Here is a 27,856-nt window from a genome sequence, read left to right on the forward strand (position 1 = left end):
TTATGTAATTTTCTTTTTAGCCTATTAATATGGTAGATTACATTGGCTAATTATGGATTATTAAATCAGAATTGCATTTCTGAAATAAACCTTCCTTGGCATAGTGCAAAATTCTTTTTATATATTGATTAATTCTATTTGCTAATATTTCATTAAGAAATTTTTTGTCTATATTCATGAAGATCTTTTTTTGTAGTTTTCATTTTTTGTACTGTCTTTGTCTGGTTTTAGTATCAGGGTAATAAAAACTAGCTTCATAATATGAATCAGAAAATTTTCTTTTCCATTTGATTTTCTGGAAGATCTTGCATGGAATTGGTGGTAATTATTCTTTAAACACTTAGGAGAATTCACCAGTGAAAGTTTTTGGATTTGAAGATTTCTTTTGGGGGAGTTTAAATTACAAATTCAACTTTCTTAATAGTTATAGGGCTGTTCAGATGATCTATGTCTTTCTTTTTTTTTTTTTTTTTTTTTTTTTTTGAGATGGAGTCTTGCTCTGTCACCAGGCTAGAGTGCAGCGGTGTGATCTCTGCTCACTGCAACATCCACCTCCCAGGTTCAAGCGATTCTCCTGCCTCAGCCTCCTGAGTTGCTGGGACTACAGGCACGTGCCACCATGCCCAGCTAATTTTTTTGTATTTTTAGTAGAGACAGGATTTCACCATGTAGGCCAGGATGGTGTTGATCTCCTGACCTTGTGATCCACCACTCTTGGCCTCCCAAAGTGCTGGGATTACAGGCATGAGCCACCGTGCCCAGCCCAAATGATCTATTTCATATTGGGTGAGTCATGGTAGTTTGTGGTTTTTTGAGGAATTGGTATATTTCATCTAAGATGCCAAATTAATGCATGAATATCCTTCTTTTTAGTGTCTACAGGGTCTGTAGTAATATCACCTGTTGCATTCTTTTTTTCTAAAAAAAAATTCAGCTTTTATTTTAGATACAGGGGTTATGTGTGCAGGATTGTTACATTGGTATATTGCACCCAGGTAGTGAGCATAGTACCTAATAGGTAGTTTTCAGCCAATGCCCCCCTCCTTCCCTCACCACTCTAATAGTCTGCAATGTCTATTGTTCCCGTGTTTACGTCCATGTGTGCTCAATGTTTTTAGCTCTCACTTATAAATGAAAATAAGTAGTATTTGGTTTTCTGTTCCTGTGTGAATTCACTTAGGATTATTGACTCCAGCTCCATCCATGTTGCTGCAAAAGTCATGATTTCATTCTTTTTTTATGGCTGTATAGTATTCCATGATGTATATGTAGATTTTCTTTGTCCAACCCATCATTGATAGGCACCTAGGTTGATTCCATGTCCTTGCTGTTGTGTATAGCACAGTGTTATGGTTTGGCTGTGTCCCTACCAAAATCTCATCTTGAATTGTGGTCCCCATAATCCCCACATGTATGGGAGGGATCTGGTTGGAGGTAATTGAATCATGGGAGTGGTTACCCTCATGCTGCTATTCTCATGATGAGTGAGTTCTAATGAGATCTGATGGCTTTATAAGGGGCTTCCCCCCTCCCCAACTTCACTCTGCACTTCTCCTTCCTGCTGCCATATGGAGAAGGACATGTTTGCTTCCCTTTCTACTGTGATTTTAAGTTTCCTGAGGCGTCCCCAGCCATGCTGAGCTGTGAGTCAATTAAACCTCTTTCCTTTATAAATTACCCAGTCTTGGGTATGTTTTTATTAGCAGTGTGAGAACGAACTAATACACATGGCAATGAACATGAGTGCATATGTCTTTTTGGTATAATGATCTATTTTCCTTTGTGTATATACTCAGTATTAGGATTGCTGGGTCAAATCATGGCTCATTTTTAAGTTCTTTGAGAAACCTCCAAACTGCTTTCCACAGTGGCTGAACTAATTTACATTCCCACTAATGGTGTATAAGTGCTCCCATTTCTCCATAGCCTCACCAGTCTCTTTTTTGACTTTTTAATAATAGTTATTCTGACTGGTGTGAGATGGTATCTCATTGTGGTTTTGATTTGCACTTCTCTGATGATTAGTGATGATGAGCATTTTTTTCATGTTTGTTGCCTGCTTGTAGGTCATCTTTTGAGAAGTGTCTGTTCATGTCCTTTGCCCATTGTTTAATGGAGTTATTTGTTTTTTTGCTACAGGTTCTGGATATTAGTCTTTTGTTGGATGCATAGCTTGTGAATATTTTCTTCCATTCTGTATGTTGTCTATGGCTAGCCAGTTGTCCTAACACCATTTATAGAATAGGAACTTCTTTCTCCATTGCATGTTTTTGTCAACCTTGTTGAAGATAAGATGGTTGTAGGTGCACAACTTTGTTTCTGAGTTTTCTGTTCTGTTCTTTTGGTCTATGTGTCTGTCTGTTTTTGTACCAGTACTGTGCTGTTTTGGTTACTACAGCTTTATAACGGAAGTTAGGTAGTGTGACGCGTCCAGCTTTGTGGATTATCTTTAGGATTGCATTGGCTATTTGGGCTCCTTTTTGGTTCCACACGAATTTTAGAATAGTTTTTAGTTTTTTCTAGTTGTGGGAAAAGTGATGTTGCTAATTTGATAGGAGTAGCATTGAATCTGTAGATTGCTTTGGAGGATATGCCATTTTAATGATATTGATTCTTCTAATCTATGAGCATGGGATGTTTTTCCATTTATTTTTGTCATCTCTGATTTCTTTCAGCAGTGTTTGGTAATTCTCCTTGTAGAGATCTTTCACCTCTTTGATTAGCTATGTTCCTAGGTATTTCATTTTTATTGTCACTATTGTAAGTGGGATTATATTCTTGATTTGATTTTCAGACTGTACATTATTGATGTGTGGAAATGCTACTGATTTGTGCATATTGATTTTGTAGTCTAAAACCTTGCTAAAAATATTTACCAGTCCTACTAGCCTTTTGGCAATCTTTGGGGTTTTCTAAGTATAGAATCATATCATCAGCAAAGAGAGTTATTTTGACTTATTTTCCTGTTTAGATGCCTTTTATTTCTGTTTGTTACCTGATTGCTCTGGCTAAGACTTCCAGTACTTTGTTGAATAGAATGGTGAGAGTAGGCATTCTTGCCTTGTTCTGCTTCTCAAGAAGAATGGTTCCAACTTTTGCCCATTCAGTATGATGCTGGCTATATGGGTTTGACATAGAGCTCTTATTATTTTGAGGTATGTTTCCTCGATGCCTAGTCTGTCAAGGATTTTTATCATGAAGGTATGTTGGATTTTCTTGAAAACTTTTTCTGCGTCTGTTACGATGATCACATGGTTTTTGCTTTTAATTCTGTTTATGTGGCAAATCACATTTACTGATTTACGTATGTTGAACCAATCATGCATCCCAGGAATAAAGCCTGTTTGATCATGGTGAATTAACTTTTTGATGTGCTGCTGGATTTGGTTTGCTAGTATTTTGTTGAATATTTTTGCATCTATGCTCATCAGAGATATTAGCCTGAAGTTTTCTTTCTTCATCATATCTCTGCCAAAAAATTTTGATGTTAGGCTGATGCTGGTTTCATAGAATGTTTTAGGGAGGAATCCTTCCTGTGATGGTGAGTGTCAGCATGATTGGATTGAAGGATGCAAAGTATTGATCCTGGGTGTGTCTGTGAGGGTGCTGCCAAAGGAGATTAACTTTTGAGTCAGTGGGCTGGGAAAGGTAGACCCACCCTTAATCTGGGTGGGCACCTCTAATTAGCTGCCAGTGTGGCTAGGATATAAAGCAGGCAGAAAAATGTGAAAAAACCAGACTGGCCTAGCCTCCCAGCCTACATCTTTCTCCCATGCTAGACCCTTCCTGCCCTCGAACATTGGACTCCAAGTTCTTCAGTTTTGGGACTTGGACTGGCTTTCCTTGCTCCTCAGCTTGCAGATAGCCTATTGTAGGACCCTGTGATCATGTGACTTAATACTTAATAAACTCCTTAATACTTAATAATATACATCTATATATATATATCTTCATTATATTTATACATATATATAACTTCATTAAGATATATAAGATATATATGCTCCATGTTCTTGAGCTGCGCACCACGGCCCTGGAGACACTGGGATATCTTGAGATTCAGGGTCAGAGTCAGGTTCCAGCTGCACTGGGTGATCCGATTTGCTCTGCGGTTGCCAGAACAAATATAGATCTATATATATTGAGAGAGAGAGAGAGAGACTAATATACCTCCTCAATTTTCTGCAATAGTTTCAGTAGAATTGGTACCAATTCTTCTTTGTATGTCTGGTAGAATTCAGCTGTGAATTCATCTGACTCAGGGCTTTTTTTTATTGTTATATATTTTTTATGACTGATTCAATTTCAGAATTCAATATTGTTCTATTCACTGTTTTAACCTCTTCCTTATTCAATCTTGGGAGATTATGTATTTCCAGGAATTTATCCATTTCCTCTAGATTTTCTGGTTTGTGTTCATAGAAGTGTTCATAATAGTCTCAGAAGTGTTCATAAATAGTCTCTGATTATCTTTTGTATTTCTGTGGGATGAGTTGTAAAGCCATCTTTGTCATTTCTAATTGTACTTATTTGGATCTTCTCATTTTCTTTTCTTTGTTAATCTAACTAGTGATATAGCAATCTTGTTTATTTTTTTGAAAAAACCTCTTGGTTTCATGAATCTTTTGTATGGATTTTTATATCTTATCTTCATTAAGTTCTTCTCTAATTATAGTTATTTCTTTTCTTCTTGCTTTATGACCAAGCATGTGGTCAATCTTAGAATACATTCTGTGTGCAGATGAGAAGAATGTATATTCTAAGTTGTTGGATTGAGTGTTCTGTAGATGTGTATTAGGTCCAATTGGTCGAGTTTAAGTCCAGAGTTTTTTTGTTAGTTTTCTGCCTTGATGAGCTGTCTTAATACTGTCAGTGGGATGTTGAGGTCTCACACTATTATTGTGTGGTTGTCTAAGTCTTTTTATAGGCCAGGAAGAACTTGTTTTATGAATCTGGGTGCTCCAATGTTGGGTGCATATATATTTAGGATAGTTAAGCCTTCCTGTTGGATTGCACTCTTTATCATTATGTGATGCTCTTCATTATCCTTCTTAATTTTTATTGGTTTAAAGTCTGTTTTATCTGATATAAGAATAGCAACTCCTGCCCTTTTTTTGTTTTCCATTTACATGGTAGATCTTTCTCCATCCTTTTACTTTGAGCTGATTGGTATAATTATATCTGAGATGGGCCTCTTGGAGACAATGGATGGTTGGTTCTTGTCTTTTTATCCATTTTGGCACTCTAACTTTTAAGTGGGGTGTTTAGCCCATTTACATTCAAGGTTAGTATTGATACGTGTGATTTTTGATCCTGTCATCATGATGTTAGCTGGTTGTTATGTAGACTTGATTTTGTAGTTGCTTTATAGTGCCTGTCAGCTGTGTGCTAAAGTGTGTTTTTGTGGTAGCAGGGTTTATTTATTTATTTTTTTTGAGTCCATGTTTAATACTCCCTTAAGGACCTCTTGTAAGACTGGTCTAGTTGAAACTTATTCCCTCAGCATTTGCTTGCCTGAGAAGGATTTTATTTCTCCTTCACTTATGAAACTTAGTATGGCAGGATGTGAAATTCTTGGTTCGAATTTATTTTCTTTATAAGGACACTGAAAATAGGCCCCCAGTCTCTTCTTGCTTGTAAGATTTCTGCTCAGAGGTCTGCTGCTAGCCTGATGGGGTTCTCTCTGTGTGTGACTTGACCTTTCTCTTTAGCTGCCTTTAAGATTTTTTTCTTTTGCATTTTCCTTGGTGAATCTGATGACTGTGTGCCTTGGGAATGGTCATCTTGTATAGCATCTAGCTGGGGCTCTTTGTATTTCTTGAGTTTGTATTTCAAACTCTCTAATAAGATTAGGGAAATTTTTGTGGACTATATTCTCAAATATATTTTCCAAGTTGCTTATTCTCCTTCTTTCTCAGGAGTACCAATGAGTCATAGATTTATTCTCTTTATAGAATCTCATATTTTTCAGAGATTTGGTTCATTTAATTTTTTTCTTTACTTTTGTCTGAGTTGATTCAAAGAAGCATTCCTCGAGCTGAGATTCTTTCCTCATCTTAGTCTATTCTGCTGTTAATATTCCAATCATATTACGAAATTCTTGTAGTGAGTTTTTTAGCTCTAGAAGTTCGGTTTTCTTCTTTCTGAAAATGTTTAAAAACTTTAAAAATTTGGTTTTCTTCTTTCTTATTTCATCTTTCAGCTCTTGGATCATTTTACTGAATTTCTTGAATTGGGTTTCAACTATCTCCTGAATCTTGACGAGCTTCCAGTCATCCAGATTCTGAATTTCATGTTTGTCATAAAAAAAAAAAATAACAGTAGTGCCCAGTAGCTGTGTTAATACCCAGCTGCACAGCTCTTTAGTATTTCCTTGTGTTTGCAGGTGTGCTCTGAAGTAGGGGTGAGGGAGTGGGAGAGATGGCCCACTCACCAGGTCCACTCCTGGGCCTTGGGGGAGCCCCCTCCAATCACTGGCACTGTGCCTGTGTTTTTGTTGTTGTTGGGTGTTCCAGGCCATGGGGCTCCCTTCCACAAAGACTGTAGCAGGGAGATATGCAACATCCTTTCTGGACTGCCCTGCAAAGGAAGAAAGCCCCACTCACCCCAGCCCAGGAACCCATGCGTCTCACCCCTCTCAATACTCTCTGAGAGTGAGGGCTCCTCCCCAACTCAAGTGCTGGCCATAGATCTTGGCTCCATGCTCTTGAGCTGTGCACCACGGCCCTGGAGACACTGGGATATCTTGAGATTCAGGGTCAGGATCAGGTTCCAGCTGCACTGGGGGATCCGATTTGCTCCGCGGTTCCCAGGAAACTACTCAGGTGCAGCAATGCACTCAGGCTGGGCTGCAAAGGCTGTGTTGTGTACCTGCTCCTGCAGGGTGGCGAGGCATGGACCCCGGGAATGACTGGCAGACAGGAGGGCTTGCAGAGAAGATGTGCCCCAGTCCCACAGGGAAGCCGGCCCTGCTCTCTCCTGGCTTGGAGGTCAGCTGGAGCCCATGCCTCCCAGAGAGGGATGAGGAACTCTGGGGAATGAGTGTCTATGGCCGCTCTCTGCCAGAGCTGCCCAATGCACAAAAGCACTCAGGATCCATGTCATCTGAAGGCCTGTCTCTGCCTGCTCCCTGGGGAGATCCCCCTGCCAGGTCACACATCCATGAGAGTCATGGGGTCCCCTATAGCAGGATTCCAGAGGTCTGTGGTAAGAGTAAGCCATCCCTCAGTTCCCTTACTCATTCCTTTCCCAGTAGCTGTTTGGGGAGAGCCCTGGTGTTTGGTTACCCTGTTCAGGGTTCCCAGCTTCTTTCCTCTTCAGCCTCACCTTCGCTGTTGCCTCTCAATTCACTCTTGGCATTTTCTCTCTGGAGATATTTTTAAATTATGGTGGTTTACTCCATAATTTAGGCTATCTCAGTGGGAGTGGCACTTCCTGGCTGTTTCTAAGGCCATCTTGTCTGTTTGTCCTGTTGCTTTTTTTTTTTTTTTTTTGAGACAAAGTCTCGCTCTGTTGCCCAGGCTGGAGTGCAGTGGCGTGATCTTGGCTCACTGCAACCTCCGCCTCCCAGGTTCAAGCAATTCTCGTGCCTCAGCCTCCTGAGTAGCTGGGATTACAGACACCCACCACCACACCCAGCTAATTTTTGTATTTTTAGTAGAGATGGGGTTTCACAATGTTGACCAGGCTGGTCTCAAAGTCCTGACCTCAAGTGATCCACCCACCTCGGTCTCTCAAAGTGCTGGGATTACAGGCTTGAGCCACTGCACCCGGCTGTATTCTTCATGTTGGTAACTTGTGTCTTTTTTTTTTTCAGTCTGGCTAGAGGTTTCCAATTCAATTAATCCTTTCAAGAACAAACCAGCTTGTATTATAAGGGATTTTCTTTATTGTTTTTCTCCTTTTAATTTCATTGATTTCTGCCCTTATCTTTATGATTACATTTTTTCCTGCTTGCTTTTGGTTTATTTTATACTTCTATATTTAGGTTTTGTTGTGGGAGCTTAGATTATTGATGATATTTTTCTTCTTTTCTAATTTAGTGCTATAAATTCCCTCTTAACTCTGCTTTGGCTGCATCTCACAAATTTTAAGTTGGATTTTTTATTTTCACTCTGGTCAATGTGTTTTTAAAATTTTTATTGAGACCTGCTCTGTATCCCATTAATTGTGTAGAAATGTGTTGTTTAGTTTAAAGTGTTTTGGAATTTTTCTGTTATCTTTCTGTTATTGATTTCTAGTTTGATTTCATTGTGGTCAGAGAACATATTCTGTATTATTTCAATTCTTTTGTAATTGTTAAGGTTTGTTTTATGGTCTAACATATGATCTATCTTGTTATTTGTTCTCTGGGCACTTGCAAAGAATATATAGATGCTCCTTGATACACCATGGGGTATGTCCTGATAAACCTATCTTAAATTGAAAATATCACAAGTCAAACATGCATTTAATACACCTAAAGCTTAGCTTAATTTCAGAATGCTGGGAACACCTATGTTAGTCTGGAGTTGGGCAAGATCATCTAAAACAAAGTCTATTTTATAATCAACTATTGAATATCTCATATAATTTATTGAACATTGTACTGAAAATGAAACAGAATGGCTGTATGAGTACTTGAAGTCTGGTTTCTACCAAATGCGTATTGCTTTCATACCATCATAAAGCTGAAAAATTATAAGTTAAAATGTTTTAAGTCAGCTACTGTCTGTATATTCTGCTGTTTGGGTGGAGGGTTTTAATTACTGTCATTTAAATCCTGTTGGTTGTTGATGCTGTTGAGGTCTCTTACATTCTTGCTGCTTTTCTATGTAGTTGTTCTATCAAATGTTGAGAGAAGGGTGTTAAGGTCTCTAAATACAACTGTGGATTGTTTCATTTCTTCTTTTATTTCTATCTTCAGAGCTTCAAATATTTTACAGCTCTGTTGTTTTATGCATACAAATTTACGAGTGTCATGTCATCTTGGTAAATTGACATTTTTGTCATTATATAAGGTTTCTTTCTGTTTCTGGTAATTTTCTTTGCTCTAAAGTCTATTTGTCTGATATTAATATAGCTGCTCCTGCTTTGCTTTGATTAAAATTTGTGTAATATTTCTTTTTCCATCTATTTACTTTGAATTTGCTTGTCATTAGATTTGGAGTAAATTTCTGGTAGTCAGCATATGATTGGATAATGTTTTTCATTCACCCTGGCAATCTCTGTTTTTTCTTTGGTGTATTTAAACCATTTACATTTAATACAATTGTTAATATTTTAGAGCTTGTCTATTATTTAATTTTTATTTTCTGTTTATGTTCTCTGTTTTCTTTTTTAAAATTTTTCCTGCTTTCCTGTGGGTTACTTGAATATTTTGGGGGATTCTATTTTAATTTTTTATAGAGTTTTTGAATGCATCTCTTCGTATAACTGTTTAAGTTGTTGCTCTTTATATTTCATTATATATACATAATTTATCCCAGTCTACCAACGTCATCATTTATCCCAGTCTACCAATGTCATCATTTTACCATCATTTTACATCATTTTACCAGTTTAAGTGAAGTATAAAAACCTTACTTACCATTACATCCCTTTACCCTCCCCCATTTATAATATACTTGTGTATTTCCACTCCATACATCTAGAACCACATTAAGTAATGTTATATTTTTGCTTCAGTCATCAAACATAATTTAAACACTCATAGAGAGGAGAAAAGCCTGTTGTATTTACCCATATTTTTGCTTATCATGTTCTTCTTTTCTGATGTTCCAAGTTTCCTTCTTTTATTATTTGCTTTCTGTTTAGAGAATTTTCTTTATCCATTATTTTAGGATAGGCATACTGGTGACAAATGTTCTTATTTTTTTAAAAAAATCAGATAATGTCTTCATTTTTCCCTTTTTGAAAGACATTTTCACTTGGTATAGAATCCTAGGTTGACACTACTTTTCTTTCAGCACTTGAAAAATCATTGTGTCATTTCCTTTTGGCTTCCATGGTTTCTAATGAGAAATCCACTGCTATACAAGTTGTCTATCCCCTATAGTTAATGTGTCACTTTTCTGTTGATGCTTTCAGGACTTTGTCTTTAGTTTTCAGAAGTTTGATTATGATGAGTTTTGGTGTAAATTTATTTGGGTGTATCTTGTTTGGAATTCAAATTCCTTAGCCTGTCTTTTGGCAAATTAGGGAAGTTTTCATCCTCATTCTCTTCCTTCTCTCCTTCTGGTACTCTGATGGCATAAATATTAGATCTTTCATTATAATCCAAAAGGTCCCTGAGGCTCTAGGGTTTTATTTTGTTTCATTTTTGCTCTTTTCTTTCTGTTGTTCAAATTGGATGATGTCTATTGTTCAGTCTTTACATTTATTGATTCTCTCCTATCTCCTTTCTATTCTGCTGTTGAGTTCATTCATTGAGTTTTTATCTTGGTGTATTAGTCTGTTCTCACACTGCTGATAAAGACATACCCGAGACTGGGAAGAAAAAGAGGTTTAATTGGACTTACAGTTCCACATGGCTGGGGATCCCTCAGAATCATGGTGGGAGGCAAAAGGCACTTCTTACATGGTGGTGGCAAGAGAAAATGAGAAAGACGCAAAGGTGGAAACCCCTGATAAAACCATTAGATCTTGTGAGACTTATTCACTGCCATGAGAACAGTATGGGGGAAACCACCCCCATGATTCAAATTATTTTCCACCAGGTCTCTCCCACAACATGTGGGAATTATGGGAGTACAATTCAAGATGAGATTTCAGTGGGGACGCAGAGCCAAACCATATCATTCTGCCCCTTGTCCCTCCAAATCTCATGTCCTTAACATTTCAAAACCAGTCGTGCCTTCCTAAAAGTCCCTCAAAGTCTTAACTCGTTTCAGCATTAACCCAAAAGTCCACAGTCCAAAGTCTCATCTGAGACAAGGCAAGTCTCTTCTGTCTATGAGCCTGTAAAATCGAAAGCAGGCTAGTTACTTCCTACATAATATGGGGGTACAGGTATTAGGTAAGTAAAGCCATTGCAAATGGGATAAATTGACCAAAACAAAGAGATTACAGGGCCCATGCAAGTCTGAAATCCAGCAGGGCAGTCACATTTTAAAGCTCCAAAATGATCTCCTTTGACTCCAGGTCTCACATCCAGGTCACTCTGATGCAAGAGGTGGGTTCCCATGGTCTTGGGCAGCTCTACCCCTGTGGCTTTGCAGGATACAGCCTCCGTCCCAGCTGCTTTCATGGGCTGGCGTTGAGTGTCTGCGGCCTTTCCAGGTGTATGGTGCAAGCTGTTGGTGGATCTACCATTCTGGGGCCTGGAGGACAGTGGTCCTCTTCTCACAGTTCCACTAGGCAGTGCCCCAGTAGGGACTCTGTGTGGGGGCTCTGACCCCACATTTCCCTTCTGCACTGCCCCAGAGGTTATCCATGAGTGCCCCACCCCTGCAGCAAACTTCTGCCTGGGTATCCAGGCATTTCCATACATCCTCTGAAATCTAGGCGGAGGTTCCCAAACCTGAATTATTGACTTCTGTGCACTCACAGGTTCAACACCATGTGGAAATTGCCAAGGCATGAAGCTTGCACCCTCTGAAGCCATGGCCCCACCTCTATATTGTTCCCTTTCAGCCATGGCTGGAGCGACTGGGATTCAGGGCACCAAGTCCCTAGGCTGCACACTGCACGGAGACCCTGGGCCCTACCCAAGAAACCATTTTCTTCTAGGCCTCCAGGCCTGTGACGGGAGGGGCTGTATGAAGGCCTCTGACATACCCTGGAGATATATTCCCCACTGTCTTGGGGATTAACATTCCCTACGACAATGGGGAATTTACATTCTCCAATTTACTTATGCAAATTTCTGCAACCAGCTTGAATTTCTCCTCAGAAAATATGTTTTTCTTTTCTATCACATTGTCAGGCTGCAAATTTTCCAAACTTTTATGCTCTGTTTCCCTTTTAAAACTGAATTCCTTTAGGCCGGGCGCAGTGGCTCATGCCTGTAATCCCAGCACTTTGGGAGGCTGAAGTGGGCGGATCACGAGGTCAGGTGATTGAGACCATCCTGGCTAACACAGTGAAACCTCATCTCTACTAAAAATACAAAAAAAAAAAAAAAAAAAAATTAGCCAGGCATGGTGGCGGGCACCTGTAGTCTCAGCTACTCGGGAGGCTGAGGCAGGAGAATGGTGTGAACCCGGGAGCTGGAGTTTGCAGTGAGTGGCGATTGTGCCACTGCACTCCAGGCTGGGCAACAGAGCATGACTCGGTCTGAAAAAAAAAAAAAAAAAAAACCAAAAACAAAAACACCCAAAAAAACCTGAATGCCTTTGACAGTATCCAAGTCACTTCTTGAATGTTTTGTTGCTTAGAAATTTCTTCCGCCTGACAGCTTAAATCATCTCTCTCAAGTTCAAAGTTCCACAAATCTCTAGGGCAGGGGCAAAATGCCCCCAGTCTCTTTGCTAAAACTAACAAATGTCTCCTTTGCTCCAGTTCCCAACAAGTGTCTCATCTCCATCTGAGACCACCTCAGCCTGGACCTTATTGTCCATATCACTATCAGACTTTTGGTCAAAGTCATTCAACAAGTCTTTAGGAAGTCCTGAACTCTCTTACATTTTCCTATCTTCTTCTGAGCCCTCCAGACTGTTCCAACCTCTGCCTGTTACCCAGTTCCAAAGTCACTTCCATATTTTTGGGTATCTTTTCAACAGCGCCCCACTCTACTGGTTCCAATTTACTGTATTAGTCCATTTTCACACTGCTGATTAAGACATACCCAAGACTGGGAAGAAAAAGAGGTTTAATTGGACTTACACTTCCACATGGCTGGGGATGCCTCAGAATCATGGCAGGAGGTGAAAGGCACTTCTTACATGGTGGCAGCAAGAGAAAATGAGAAAGATGCAAAAGCGGAAACCCCTGATAAAACCATTAGATCTCATGAGACTTATTCACTATCATGAGAACAGTATGGGGGAAACCACCCCCATGATTCAAATTATTTCCCACCAGGTCCCTCCCACAACATGTGGGCATTATGGGAGTACAATTCAAGATGAGATTTCAGTGGGGACACAGAGCCAAACCATATCACTTGGTTATTGTATTTTTCAGTTCTTAAATTTTCATTTAGTTATTTATAATTTCTATTTATTTGCTGAGACTGCATTTTTTCATTTCCTTCAAGTATGTTCAAATTTTGCTCATGGAAGCGTTTTTATCGTGGCTGTTTTAAACACTTTATCAGACGATTCTAATATCTCTGTCATCTTAGTGTTGACAGCTATTGGTTTTCTTTTTTCACTCAGTTGGAGACTGCATTAGTCCATTCTTGCATTGCTATAAAGAAATATCTGATATTGGGTAAGTTATAAGAAAAGAGGTTTAATTGGCTCATGATTCCACAGGCTGTAAAGGAAGCATGGCAGCACCTGCTTCTGGGGAGGCCTTAGGGAGCTTTAACTCACAGCAGAAGCCAAAACAGGAGCAGGCATCTTATATGGCAGACACAGGACCAAGAGAGTGAGAGAGAAGGCACTACACACCATACTCTTAAAACAACCAGCTCTCATGATGACTCACTCACTCACTATCATGAGAACAGCACTGAGGGGATGGTGTTAACCATTCAGGGGATTCCTCCCTGATGATCCAATCACCTCCTGACAGGCCCTTCCTCCAACACTGGGGATTACAGTTCAACATGAGATTTGGTGGGAACACAGATCCGAACCATGTCATATATCTTCCTGGTTTGTGGTATGAGTGACTTTTAATTGAATCCTAAAAACTTTCATATTATATTATGAGACTCTGTATCTTATTTAAATCTTCTGTTTTACTCGAATTTCTCAAACACTAATCTGACAAGGAAAGGGATGAGAGTCTCCTTACTGTTGGTGGAGGTAGAAATCTATATTCCCCATTCAGACTTCATTGTCACCCAAGGGATGGGGGGCCTCTTTGATACTGCTGTGTATGGGTATGAGTTCCAGCTGCACATGTAGTTTCAGTGATCGACATGGCGGGGATGGTGAGTACTTACAGATAATGATGAAAGTCCTGACTCTCTATTAATGTTCTTCTGATACCACCCCTGAGGGGAGAGGGGAGAGTACCTTATTACTGACCTTGGGAGTGGAAGTCCAGGCTATCACATGGCCTCCACAGGCATCTTGGTGGTGAGGGTGGGGGCGAGGCTGGGTACCAGCCAGTGTGAATAAATGTACTGGCTCCCTGCTTGCCCTTCTCTAACACCATCCAGTGGGAGTGTTGGGACACCCAATTACAGCCCTGTGAGGGTGGATGTCTAGCCTCCCCCTTAACCTTTGCTTATTTAGTTGGGGATTGTACCAGAGTTTTTCTGTGGTGTTTGGTTGGAATAGAATAGTTACTGTCTAAAAGTTTTCTCTCCTGCTAGGCTGCCCCTTTCCTGCTCCTTTGGCTCGAGAGAGCAAGCTTTTGTTGAGGCTTTCTGTATCTGTAGATCTGTTGGTGTTTCTAGGCTGCCAACTTATTCTTCTCCAAGTCTGAGATAGATGGGGCTAAAAGAATATCCAAGAAACTCACCGCAGTGTTGTTCCTCAGGTTCTAAGGCGCATAGTTGCTCTACTTTCTTCTCTCCATTTTTTTCAGAGTCTTCTTATGTTTGTTTTGCACATAATGTTTAGCTGTATTTATAAATTGTAAATTGGTGATCTGTAGTTCATAGATGGCCTCAAGGTGTTTTAAAAGAAAGTGGGGCAGGTTGGAGTGGAAAGGTCTACAACCCCTTATCTAAAACCCTTGGAGACAGATGTATTTTTGTGTTCAGAAATATTTCTGAAGATATTATATATGATATAATAAAGAAATCATTCCTGACATTTATTAAAAACAACAAGGCAGACTTTATTCAGGGGGCTACTATAATGGGGTTTTGTAGCAGGGAAGAGAGATGGGGCTGAACTCTGAATACAACAAGGACAAGTGGAGATTTATAGCCAAGGAACAGAGTGGGTGTCAGTGGACAGAAAATTACTAAGAAGTAGGGTAATTCTTCACTAGACTGTTTTAATAGGACTTTTGCTGAGGGCAAGCCAGGTGATAAGATAATAAGGGTGGAGTGATGAGGAATTTGATCAGATATCAAGTTCTCTCCATTGGGGGAAGTGGGAAATTTTTTCTAAGCTAACTTGCAGGATTCTTGCTAGAATTGGACTAAATAGGTTAAGGACACAGCTCAAGGTCAGGAACTAGTCAGAAAAAGGACTCAGAGAAGTCTGACTCAAGTTGGGTGAAAGGAGAGAGTCTTTGTCAACATGATACCACTAGCAAGTTCTGGTACAGAATCCCAAAATCAAACATCTTAGTACTTCTGCAGCAAAACATGAATATTCATACCAAGTTAAATAAAGACTATAAATGTCATTACTTCATTTCAGATAACTTATGAAAATCTTTTCAGGGCCAGGCACAGTGGCTCAAGCCTGTATTCCCAGCACTTTGTGGGGCCCAGTTGTGCAGATCCCTTGAGCCCAGGAGTTCGAGATCAGCCTGGGCAACATGGCGAAACTCTGTCTCTACAAAACAAACAAACAAACAAACAAAAACCAAAAAGTAGCTGGACATAATGGTGTGTGCCTGTAGTTCCAGCTACTCAGAAGGCTAAGGCGGGAGGACTGCTTGAGCCCAGGAGGTGAAGGTTGCAGTGAGCCGAGATTGCATCACTGCACTACAGCCTGGGCAACAAAGCCAGATCCTGTCTCAAAAGAAAAAAGAAAAAAAAAGGAAAAAAATCTTTTTTGTCTGATTTTAGAGCATCTTATAAGTTAGGAATTGTGGGTCTATTTCACTAACTGTCTGTTAGATGGACTACAACATCTGCAGCTTGGGAACTTGGTCTCACCTCCCTCTGGCTTGCATTGATAGTAACTGCACAACCTTCTGCAGGCATTTGGGTTTGTGTTCTTTGTGTCCTTAACCATTTTAAACTCTTATATTGAGTTATTTTGCTAGTGACTGGCTCATTGAAAAAGAGTTTACTTTAAAAATCTAGTATTTAGTTTAATATAGAAACTTATTTGTTAACAATGCCCTCCTCTTTCCGTAGATGAAGATGAGGAGAGTGAGGAATCAAGTGAAGAAGAATCTAGCTTGGAGAGTGATGAAGATGAGTCTGAATCCGAAGATGAGGTTTTTGATGATTCTATTTGCCCAACAAGTAAGTTAGATAAAACCACATGTTCTCTGTGAAGTGTGAATATTGATTGGCAATACTGAGAAGGCCCTTTTTTGGTTTCTCTGTTCTCTGATAATTCAAAAAAAGGATAGTTTAAAATGTATGATATAGAGTCTAATGAATACCTTTTTTAAAGTATAAGGATATTTATTTACTTATTTGAGACAGAGTTTAGCTCTGTCACCCAGGGTGGAGTACAGTGGTGCGATCTCGGCTCACTGCAACCTCCACCTCCCGGGTTCAAGCTATTCTCCTGCCTCAGCCTCCCAAGTAGTTGGGACTACAGGTGCATGCCACCACGCCCACCTAATTTTTTGTATATTTTTTAGTAGAGATGGGATTTCACCATGTTAGCCAGGATGGTCTTGATCTCCTGACCTCGTGATCCACCTGCCTCAGCCTCCCAAAGTGCTGGGATTACAGGCGTGAGCCATCGCGCCCAGCTAGGATATTTATTTCTTTATTCAATAATATTCAACTTCTACTATGTGCCAGGCACTTATCTGATGCTAAGTATACATCAAAGTATAAAACAAACTCCTCCATCCTCATGGAGCTTATAGTCTAGTGGAGAAAGGCAATAAATATAGTAAGTCAATTCAACAGAATCTTAGAAGGTGGTACATACTATGGGAAAAGAACTGAAGGGAGTGCGGGAGTGAGGATGGAGAGGAACATTGCTATTTCCAATAGTATGGTTAGGGAAAATGTTCATGAATACTTTTGGGGGCTCTCTGGGTGATTTATTATCTGTTCTCTCAGGCAGCCATTTATGAGTGACAAATAATATACAGACAGTTGACAGTTGATTCAGAGTTATAAATTATGTAGCAAGTTTAATTTTATAGAGAAATGCCAGACTATAATTTACATATATATTTTACAGTAATTTCCCTTTTTGACAAACCTATTCAAATTTTTGTGTTGCAAATCTGTTTTGTAAGGGCATTTTGACTAGTTTCCTGGAAATGCTTGACAATTTACATTCACTGTTTTCTTTTTTTTTTTTTTTTTGAGATGGAGTCTTGCTCTGTCGCCCAGGCCGGACTGCAGTGGCGCTATCTTGGCTCACTGCAAGCTCTGCCTCCCGGGTTCACGCCATTCTCCTGCCTCAGCCTCTCCAGTAGCTGGGACTACAGGCACCCGCTACCGAGCCCGGCTAATTTTTTTTGTATTCTTAGTATAGACGGGGTTTCACCGTGTTAGCCAGGATGGTCTCGATCTCCTGACCTTGTGATCCGCCCGCCTCGGCATCCCAAAGTGCTGGAATTACAGGCGTGAGCCACCGTGCCCAGCCTCATTCACTGTTTTCACTGGCGAAACCAGTCTGGAGCATCCAGACCAATTTCTTACAGTCTCAATAGATGAATGGTTCAGTAGAGAAAAAACAAGTTTTGGGATCTGTAATTTGTTTTTCTAGACATTTCAAATAAGGTTTTAATTAAATTTTAAAAGTTTAAGTTCAGATAAAGTTTTATCTTGTTTTACTTTTGAATACAATGGTCTTTTAAAATCATAATATTTATGAGTGAAATAGAGCACACAAACCTTCTAATGCCAACTCATTATTTTTTAGCAGGATAATTAAATGGCTTGAAGAATGACTCACAGTTAGTATGATGATAGCAGTATGATGATAGCTAGATCTAAGCTTCCTGAATTCTATTTTAGTATTCCATTTCTACATTCTCTATTACTTGGTGGATAAAGGTGGCTCTTAGTGTGATACTGTGGAAATAATAGATAATGCACTTGAATCCCATTCTGTTATGTACCAGTTATGTCACCTCTCTGAGACTTAAGGTATTCACCTATATATGGGAACAATAGTTTCTGCCTTGCAGGGTCTATGAGCCTTGAGTGAGATAATGTACATAAAGGGCTTAGCACAAAGCCTGCTTCAGAGTACTGCTCACAACATCAATACTATTATTATTATTATTATGGTTATTAATAATACTAATAATTTCAACCTGGAACAATTAAGCCATAAGTGTCTTAAAAGCTGGCTAGAGTGGATCCATAAATAGACATTATTGATTCTGAATCTCCAAAGTTCACAGTTTTAGTACTACCACATTCCATAACAAATGGGGCTGGTTTTTATTTAAATTCTCTTGGCAGACTGTGATGTGGCTCTTTTTGAGCTGGCCCTTCAACTTCGAGAGAAAAGGCTGGACATCGAGGAGGCTTTAGTTGAAGAAAAGAAAATTGTTGATAACCTCAAAAAGGAATATGATACATTGTCAAAAAAAGTATGGTGATCTGTCTACTTATTTATCCTCTCAAAATGCTACACATTCTCCTAGCTATAATGTTGCCTTTTTATAGCAATGACAATATTAGGACTTCTCAGAAATGAAACATTTCAAATGTTAAGGCCAGGTTTTTTTCTCCCTAAATTGTGGGGGACATTGCTTTTTTGATGATTGGACTTACTTTGTGTCAGTCATTGGTCTCCAGATTTTTCTGATGACTTTACTCTGTAAGTAAAAAAAATGAAAATGGAGCCCCTCCCCATACAATAAATGTCTATGTATTTATAAATTGTATTTATGAACTATTATATATTTTGTACAATAGGAAACATCCACAAAAACAGAAATTAAATAGAATGAGATGAAAATAAATAGAAACGCTGACATTTTCAATTTATACCCCAATAGATGATTTTGTTGATCATCTGGGGTGCATGCATCCCATGTTGGAGACCATCAATTTCTGCCTTAATCTGCTCACTTTCCCTCTTAGGTACTCTCTTTTTTTTTTTTTTGTTTTTTTTGAGACGGAGTCTCGCTCTGTCGCCCAGGCTGGAGTGCAGTGGTGCGATCTCGGCTCACTGCAAGCTCCGCCTCCCGGGTTCACGCCATTCTCCTGCCTCAGCCTCTCCGAGTAGCTGGGATTACAGGCGCCCGCCACCACGCCCAGCTAATTTTCTTGTATTTTTAGTAGAGATGGGGTTTCACTGTTGTCTCGATCTCCTGACCTCGTGATCTGCCCGCCTCGGCCTCCCAAAATGCTGGGATTACAAGCGTGAGCCACCGCGCCCGGCCTGTACTCTTGTCTAGAGCAATATCACTTAACTTCATTCATGTTCAGAATATATTCATGTTCAAAAATATTTTTGATGTATTATTTCTCCTCTTGCAAATAGGAAATGATCTGGAAAACTTTCAGGTTTTCTAGGACATGGAGAATGTGCTTTAGAAATACTATAGTTAGCAGTTTCATTGCTTTAAAGCAATGAAACTTCTTTAATTTGTTGAAGTCATGACCAAAAAAGACTTCCACCATTCTGTCAAAGACATTCCATGCTGATGGGCTGCTTTTCATGCAGAAAATAAAAGGGAGATGAGGACATGTCTTCTGGGCTCTTATTCACAAAACTTTATAACTCTGGAGTCATAGAAATGATTGAAGAGTGATGTGGATCATAAGTTGGCAGAAAGAAAATAATATGCATTCCTGAGTTGCAAACTGGGATCATGCACTTAATCACAGCCCAACAAAGCAGATTCTGCTCATGCTTTATTTCCTCCAAAGATGCCTTCATTCACCATCTTTAGATGTATGTTCAGTGAGTCTTGTCACCATTTCACGACACGGGGCTTTCTGCAGGTGAAAATTGTCGCAACTAATCTGAATGCAGCAGAGGAGGCCCTGGAGGCTTATCAGCGAGAGAAGCAGCAGCGGCTGAATGAACTGCTAGTTGTGATTCCGCTCAAGCTCCACCAGGTGATGCATCTGGGGAGGCTGCTCCATCCTGTCGGAGAAGAGTCATCACACCCAAGCTTTTCAGAGAGATTCATAGTTCACTAATGGGGAGAATCATGGTTCTTTGTTGAGAATTCCACCTGTAGAATGACACCTACACTTGTATTATCCACTGTCAGATTGTTATAAAAGAGTAAGATCAAAACACGCATATTTCCCTATGGCCTATTAGCATTTTGGAAATCAGTCATTTCAAGTCTAGAGAAATGAGGAGCCTATGATTTAAGAATGCAGTGGCTCAGAGAGTGAAATCTTGGCTCTTATATCCATGCCAGTTTTCACACCATCTTTATCTATACGTGGACTAATCATGCTAAAATGACCTTTGCTTAGTCTCTACTCATTGGTGAGGGAGGTCAAGACAAAAGGAAGATATTTTCTCTTTTTTACTTTTCTTGTTCATTTCTGTTTGAATTGCAACTTATATTAAATTGCAGGAATACATATCATTAAGAGAAAAGGCTTATTGTATTCTCCTTTGTCAGGTTAAGAGAAAAAGCTGTATTTTAGGAAAACAACAACAACAAGATCAGCCTTATATATGTTTTGTGAAACCTGACCCAAACTGGATGAGCTAAATGTAGCGGTTTGCCTAGGGTGCCAGCCCTGAAATGTTTGTCATATCATTATGCAGTAGATAATAGGCATGATCTGTGTGGGAGGATTTGCTATCCCCACAGAGGTGTGATGTGGCTTTCTATCTGACAGCATCTTTCTGTATTTGCCCGGCCACTGTTACTTGGTAAGGAAGAGGGAGAAGCCCGAAGGCAAGGAGCTAAACAAGGGACAGAGAAGGAAGTGCATCTCTTATGCTTTCTGTTGCCATATACAAAATCTGTGTTTTTGTCTATTTTCTTTTGATTTGCTTTATGCTTGTAGATAGAGTATGTGGTATTTGGAGAAATACCTAGCGATCTTTCTGGTACTTTGGTCTTCTCTAACCACGCCTTGAGACGGCTGCAAGAACGAATCCGTGAGCTCCAGGAGGAAAATTCCAAGCAGCAAAAACTTAACAAAGAATGGAGAGAGAGACGTAAACAGCTCATCCGAGAAAAGAGAGAAATGACAAAAACCATATACAGTGAGTATCTAAGCCCACGGCCTCACTAGTAAGGTTTATTGGTAACAAAGGGAATTTATCCAAGCAACTGTCTCCAACTGTGAAAATAGTAATTGCAGACTCAGAACCACTGAGAAGGGAAACGAGAACACCACAACATCTTCCTACTCACCGTTTCTCCTGATGCCATGAAAAGTTCACTTTCCTATTTTAAAGGGAGAACCCTTTCGTCATAGAATCATCTTCTCTTTGTGTATGATTAAAATATAGAATAATACAATAATAACCCAAGTGCAAGACTACCCAGCTTAAGAAAGAAAACGTTGAGATACAATCGAAGCCCCATCTCTTTCTAATGGGATTCTGTGGCTCCTTCCTCGGGATTCACCACCAGGTATGCACACATACATATGGACGTGTCCACACACAATATGGAGACCTACCTTGCATATTTTTAACTGTGATGATATTTATATCATTTTGTGGTTCACTTTATTAAACCAACTTTTGAGTTATCCATGAACTACAGATAGTTTATTCACTTTACTGCTATAGTATTCCATTTATGAATATTAAAGATTTTATTTCTTTAGCCTTCTATTGATGGATATTTAGGATATTTCTTATTTTTCATTATTATAGACAATGTTACAGGAAACCTTCTTGTACACATCTCCCTGTGCACATGTGTGAGAAGGTGAATCCTAGTACTGGGTCTCTGGGTTACAGAGGGATATGTACATTTTCAGCTCTCCTGGATATTGCCAAGTTGCCCCCAAAGTGGTTGAACAAATTTCTCCTCCCCTGGCAACGTGTGAGAATTGCCCAGGCTCCGTATTGTCATCAACACTTGATATTATCAGACTTTAATATTTTTGCCAGCCTGTGAGATGTTAAATTATATTTCTTTGTGGTTTTTGTTCACATTTTTTGATTGCTGGTGAAGTTAAACATCTTTACATGCATTTATTTGCCATTTATTTATTTTCTGTAACTTGCCTGTCCTATCCTTTGTCCATTTTTGATTTCTATTTTTTGTTTTTAAATTGATTTTAGGGAGTTCTTAATATATCCTTTTTGTCCATTAAATGCACTGCAAATCTCTTCTAGTTTGTAGCTTGTCTTGTCTTTTTTCTTTTCTTTTCTTTTTTTTTTTTTTTTTTGAGACAGGGTCTCACTCTATCGCCCAGGCTGGAGTCTCACCTCTATCACAGTGGCGTGATATTGGCTCACTGCAACCTCTGCCTCCTGGGCTCAAGCAATTCTCCTGCCTCAACCTCCCGAGTAGCTAGGATTACAGGTGCATGCCACCACGCCCGGCTCATTTTTGTATTTTTTAGTAGAGACGGGGTTTCTCCATGGTGGCCAGGCTGGTCTCAAACTCCTGACCTCAGATGATCTGCCTGCCTTGGCCTCCCAAAGTGCTGGGATTACAGGCGTGAGCCACCGTGCCTGGCTCTCTTTTTTTTTTTTTTTTTTTTTTACTTTGTCTAGTGTATCTTTTGGATACAGATGTTTTAAATCTTAATATAGTAATGTTTATCAATCTACTTATTTATGGTTTGTGCACTATGTGTATGTGTGTGTGTCTTGCTTAAGAAATCCTTTCCTATTTTGAGGTCATAAAGAGATTTTTTGGTCCAACCATTCCACTACTGGGCATATATCCAAAGGAAATGAAATTAGTAATCAGTATGCAGAAGAGATATCTGCACTCCTATGTTCACTGCAGTATTATTCGCAATTGCCAAGACACAGAATCAATCTAAGTGTCCATAAACAGATGAGTGGATAAAGAAAATATGGTATATGTACACAATGAAATACTCTTCAGCCTTAAAAAGGAAGGAAACCCCATTATGTGCAACAACATGGATAAACTTGGAGGACAATATGTTAAGTGAAATAAGAGGCACAGAAAGAAAATACCACATGACATCACTTATATGCAGAGTATAATAAAATTAAACTCATAGAAACAGAATAGAATCATGATTACCAGGGTCTGTGGTTGTGGGCTGGGGTACAGTTTGGGGAGATGTTGGTCACAGGATAAAAAATTTCAGTGAGATCCAAAGAAAAATTTCAAGAGATCTATTGTATGATGACTAGAGTTAATAACAATGTGTTATATTCTTGAAAATTGCTAAGAGTAAATTTTAAGTGTTCTCACAACAAGAAAAAGAAAGTATGTGAGGCAATGCATAAGTTAATTATCTCAATCTATTAATCTAGCCATTCCATAATGTGTGCATATTTCAAAACAGCATGTTGTACATGATAATATATACAATTTTTGTCGATTTAAAAAGATCATTTTCAGTAGTTTCCTTATTAGTAGTGCCCTTCACATTTGGGTTTTTAACCCACTTAAAATTGAAGTATATAGTATAAGATGTATAGTATAAAGATAATTATCTTTTAAAATAATTTAGTAATATTTGATATGTGGAACATACATATAAGCAGTGGAGTATTACAACAGAAGGAACCCACCCACCCAACTTATTAACAATAGTATTACCAACACTGTAACATCTATCTGTGTGCATTCTTTCCATCCCATTCTGTCTCCCCATATTCAGAGATAACCACCATTCCCAATTTTATGTTTAGCATTCCCTTTCATTAAAAAAAAGTTATAACATATTTACATGTATTTCTAAATAATATATTGCTTTAGAGCTTTGTAGAAATATTATATCATATGTAGCCTTTTGAAACATACTCTCATTCAATATTATATTCATAAGAGTAGATGTGATATAGCATATAGCTGTTGTTGGTCTTCATTGTAAAATATATCATATGATTCTACTAAAATTATTCATTCTTCTGCTGACAGTGGACATTTAAATTGCTTTATGTTCTTTTGCTTTGATAATTCTGCTATGAAAATTCTTGTACATGGTATATGTTTACAAGAGTTTCTAAAAATATAAGGGTTTCGTACCTAAAAGTAGAACAGCTGGGTCATAGGGCATATAAGTGTTTAACTTTTTAAAAAATGTTAAATTCTCTTCCAAAATGATTATATCAATTTACACTCCAATCAGCGGTACTTAAGAGTCCCCTTTGAGCTACATACATCATTGAAAATACATAATCCTATTAGACTTTGATTCTTTGCCAAACTGGAAAGTATAAAGTGGTAAATCATGGTCTTAATTTCATTTTCCTAACCATTAATAAGGTTAAGCACATTTTGTATGTCTTTGGACTTTTAATGTTTCCTATTCTATAAAATGTCTGTTCATGTATTTGGTTCATTTTTGTCTTGATTTGTTTGCCTTTTAAAAAATTGATATGTAGGAATTTTTTTTTTTGATACTAATCCTTTGTTGGTTATGGGTTTTCCAAATATCTTCCTTTGGTTTTTTGTTTTCACTTTTATGGAGGCTTTTTAAAGATAATTAAAAATTTGTTTTCAATTTTTATTTTTTGTGGGTACATAGTAGGTATATATATATTTATAAGATATACGGGATATTCTTATACAGAGATACAATGTCTAATAATCATATCAGGGTAAATTGGGTATCATTACCTCACGCATTATCTTTTATGTTACAAACGATCCAATGATACTCTTTTCGTTATTTTAAAATGTACAGTTAAGTTGTTATTGACTATAGTAACCCTGCTGAGCTATCAAATACCAGATTTTATTGATTCTATCTAACTGTTTTTGTACCCATTAACCATTCCCACATCCCCCACCTCCACTATCCTTCCCAGACTCTAGTAACTGTCATTCTGCTCTCTATCTCCATGAGTTCAGTTGTTTTAATTTTTAGCTCTCACGAATAAGGGTGAGCATGCAAAGTTTGTCTTTATGTGCCTGGCTTATTTCACTTAATGTAATGACTTCAGTTCCATACATGTTCTTGCAAATGACAAGATCTCTCTCTCTCTTTGAGACAGGGTCTCACTCTGTCTCCCAGGCTGGAGTGCAGTAGCGCAATCATGGCTCACTGCAGCCTTGACCTCTCGGGCTCAGGTGATCCTTCTGCCTCAGCCTCCTGGGTAGCTGGGACTACAGGCATACACCACCATGCCTGGGTAATTTTTTTGCATGTTTTTGTAGAGATGGGATCTTGCTATGTTGCCCAGGCTGGTCTCAAACTCCTGGGCTCAAGCAATCGCCTGTCTCAGCCTCAGAAAGCCCTAGGATTACAGATGTGAGTCACTGTGACTAGCTGGATCTTATTTTTTAATGGCTGAATAGTACTCCATTGTCTACATGTACCACATTTTCTTTATCCATTGTCTGTTGAGGGACAGTAAGTTGCTTCCAAATCTTGGCTGTTATGAATAGTGCTGCAATAAATATGGGAGTGTAGGTATCTCTTCAATATACTGATTTCCTTTCTTTTGGGTATTTATCTAGAAGTGGGATTGCTGGTCATATGATAGCTCTGTTTTTAGCGTTTTGAGGAATCTCCAAACTGCTCTCCAAGTGGTTGTACTAATTGACATTCCCACCAACAGTGTGTGAGGGTTTTGTTTTCTCTACATCCTCATCAGCATTTATTACTGCCTGTCTTTTGGATAAAAGCCATTTTAACAGGGGTGAGATGATATCTCATTGTAGTTTTTATTTGCATTTCTCTGATGATCAGCGATGTTGAGCACCTTTTCATGTACCTGTTTGCCATTTGTATGTCTTCTTCTAAGAACTGTCTCTTCAGATCTCTTGCCCATTTAAAAATTGGATTAGTAGATATTTTTCTATAGAGTTGTTCAGGCTCCTTATATATTCTGGTTATTAACCCCTTGTCAGATGGATAATTTGCAAATATTTTCTCTCATTCTGTGAGTTGTCTTTTTACTTTGTTGATTGTTTTATGGTGGCTTTTGATGAACAATAACTGTGTGATTTTAATTTATCAATCTTTTATTTTAGGGTTAATAATTTCTAAGTTTATTTTTTTAAATTGCAGTAAAATGTACATAGCATAATATTGATGATTTTAACCATTTGTAAGTGGACAGTTCAATGGCACTAAGTACATTCATATGATTGTGCAACCATCACCACCATCCATCTCCAGAACACTTTTCATCTTCCCAAACTCCATATCCACTAAACAGTAACTCCCATTTTCCTCTCCCTCTGCTCCAGGAAACTGCCACTCTACTTTCTGTCTCTGTGAACTTGACTACTCGAAGTACTTCATAATGAGGAGAATAATACAGTATCTGCCTTTTTGTGACTGGCTTATTCTATTTAGGATAATGTCTTTCAGGTTCATCCATGTTGTAGCATGTGTCAGAATTTTCTTCCTTTTTAAGGCAAATAATATTCCATTATATGTATATGCCACATTTTGTTTACACATTTATTTGTCAATGGGCAGCTGGATTGCTTCCCATTTTTTGGCTATTGTGAATAGTACTGTGATGAACATGAGTGTACAAATATCTATTTATGTCTCTGCTTCCATTTCTTTTGGATATGTGCCCAGAATTGGGATATATGGCTGGACCATGTGGCTTAGAAGTGGTGAATAACACTGCAGTTAGCTTGTTGCCTTTCTCCATCTCTAGATCCAGTGGGGAAGAAGAGGAGAGCCTAGAACATGAGGGTGAGAAGGAATAAGTTCTCTCCATTTTAGGGAGAGCACAGCTCACAGCCATGGGGAAGGTGGGTAGCGAGTGTTCCAGAAGACTTTATGTCCCTAGTGAGCATTAGCTAGACTCTTCAGCATAGGAGAAGGACACCGGGCTGGCTCCACAATGGAGCTGGCAAGGATCAGAGTACATGTTCTGGTATATGAGGCTGCCATGCAAGAGGGCAACCCCTTTTATGGGGGTGGGGCTAGCTGAGGGGAAATCAAAGCTCTTACTGAGAGAGGCCAGGCAGGCAGCCACAGGCCAGTACACATGTGCACATCATCCATTCATCGTTTCATTTGCGTCACTGATTAGATGGCCACCACATTATACATGTCCGTGGGGCACTACTTACATAGAATAGAAAGTGAATAGCCCCTCCTGGATTGTGCATAATGGCAGCCATGCCAATTGTACTATTCTAATTCAAGCGTAAATCATAACAATTATGCCCAAATACAAATTTCTGCACTATAAAAGAATTGAATCATCTTGCTGCATATTAAGGCCTTCAAACTTTGCTTGGGGACAGTCTGGTCATTGAGAAAGTCCTGTTACAAGATTGTGTTTTCTTGGAGAGGTGTTCTAGTGTTCTCACACTGGGGAAACACAGAAACAAAAGTAAAATATATTCCATGTTAGATATTACATGTTAGATAATTGCTAAGGAGAAAAATTAAAAATGGATTGAGAAAAAGAATGCTGAGGTCCATGGAAAGCAGGGAAAGCCTCCATGGACAGGCAGCACATCTGATAATATGTAGTTATCCCTGGCTAGAGGATAAGAGCCTGCTCTTAGTCACAGCTCCAGTATCAGCTTGCTTTTAGAAAATGGGCTGGGAAGAGCAAGCCATGTGGGTCTCTGGGGAAGAGCAGTTTAGATCAGAGGAAATGAGGCTGGGGTGAGCCTGGCATGTTTGAGAAGCACAGAGGAGGTCAGTGTGTCTAGAGTAGGGTGGTAAGGAGGAGAGGCGTGAGAAAGCAGGGGGAAGAGAAAGCAGGGTAGGCAGGCAGACCACGCAGGGCCTCCTGAATTCCCAAAGGGATTGTCATTATTTACCTGGAGTAAGATGGAGACTTCTCTGAAGTGCTTGCTCTATTCTTAATACTAGATGCTGTAAAGTGCCGTATTTGAAAAAAAATTGACAAGCTCATAATCTAGTTGGTGCCTGTTAACAGTCTGAGGAGGGGCAGAT

At 39.0% G+C, this 27,856-nt stretch overlaps 1 protein-coding gene across 1 annotated transcript in view; it reads left to right on the plus strand.

Annotated features, from left to right (window-relative positions):
* Nucleotides 1-27,856, plus strand: part of CFAP44 (cilia and flagella associated protein 44) — a 151,355-nt gene that overhangs the window by 116,483 nt on the left and 7,016 nt on the right. Inside the window, exons 29-32 of the mRNA XM_003261819.3 lie at nucleotides 16,082-16,192; nucleotides 18,335-18,465; nucleotides 19,829-19,945; nucleotides 20,864-21,065. Of these exons, the coding sequence (XP_003261867.1) occupies nucleotides 16,082-16,192; nucleotides 18,335-18,465; nucleotides 19,829-19,945; nucleotides 20,864-21,065 (561 nt within the window). The remainder of the gene's footprint in view (nucleotides 1-16,081; nucleotides 16,193-18,334; nucleotides 18,466-19,828; nucleotides 19,946-20,863; nucleotides 21,066-27,856) is intronic.

This window comes from Nomascus leucogenys, chromosome 21 (genome assembly GCF_006542625.1).
Source record: "Nomascus leucogenys isolate Asia chromosome 21, Asia_NLE_v1, whole genome shotgun sequence".
Taxonomy (NCBI): domain Eukaryota; kingdom Metazoa; phylum Chordata; class Mammalia; order Primates; family Hylobatidae; genus Nomascus; species Nomascus leucogenys.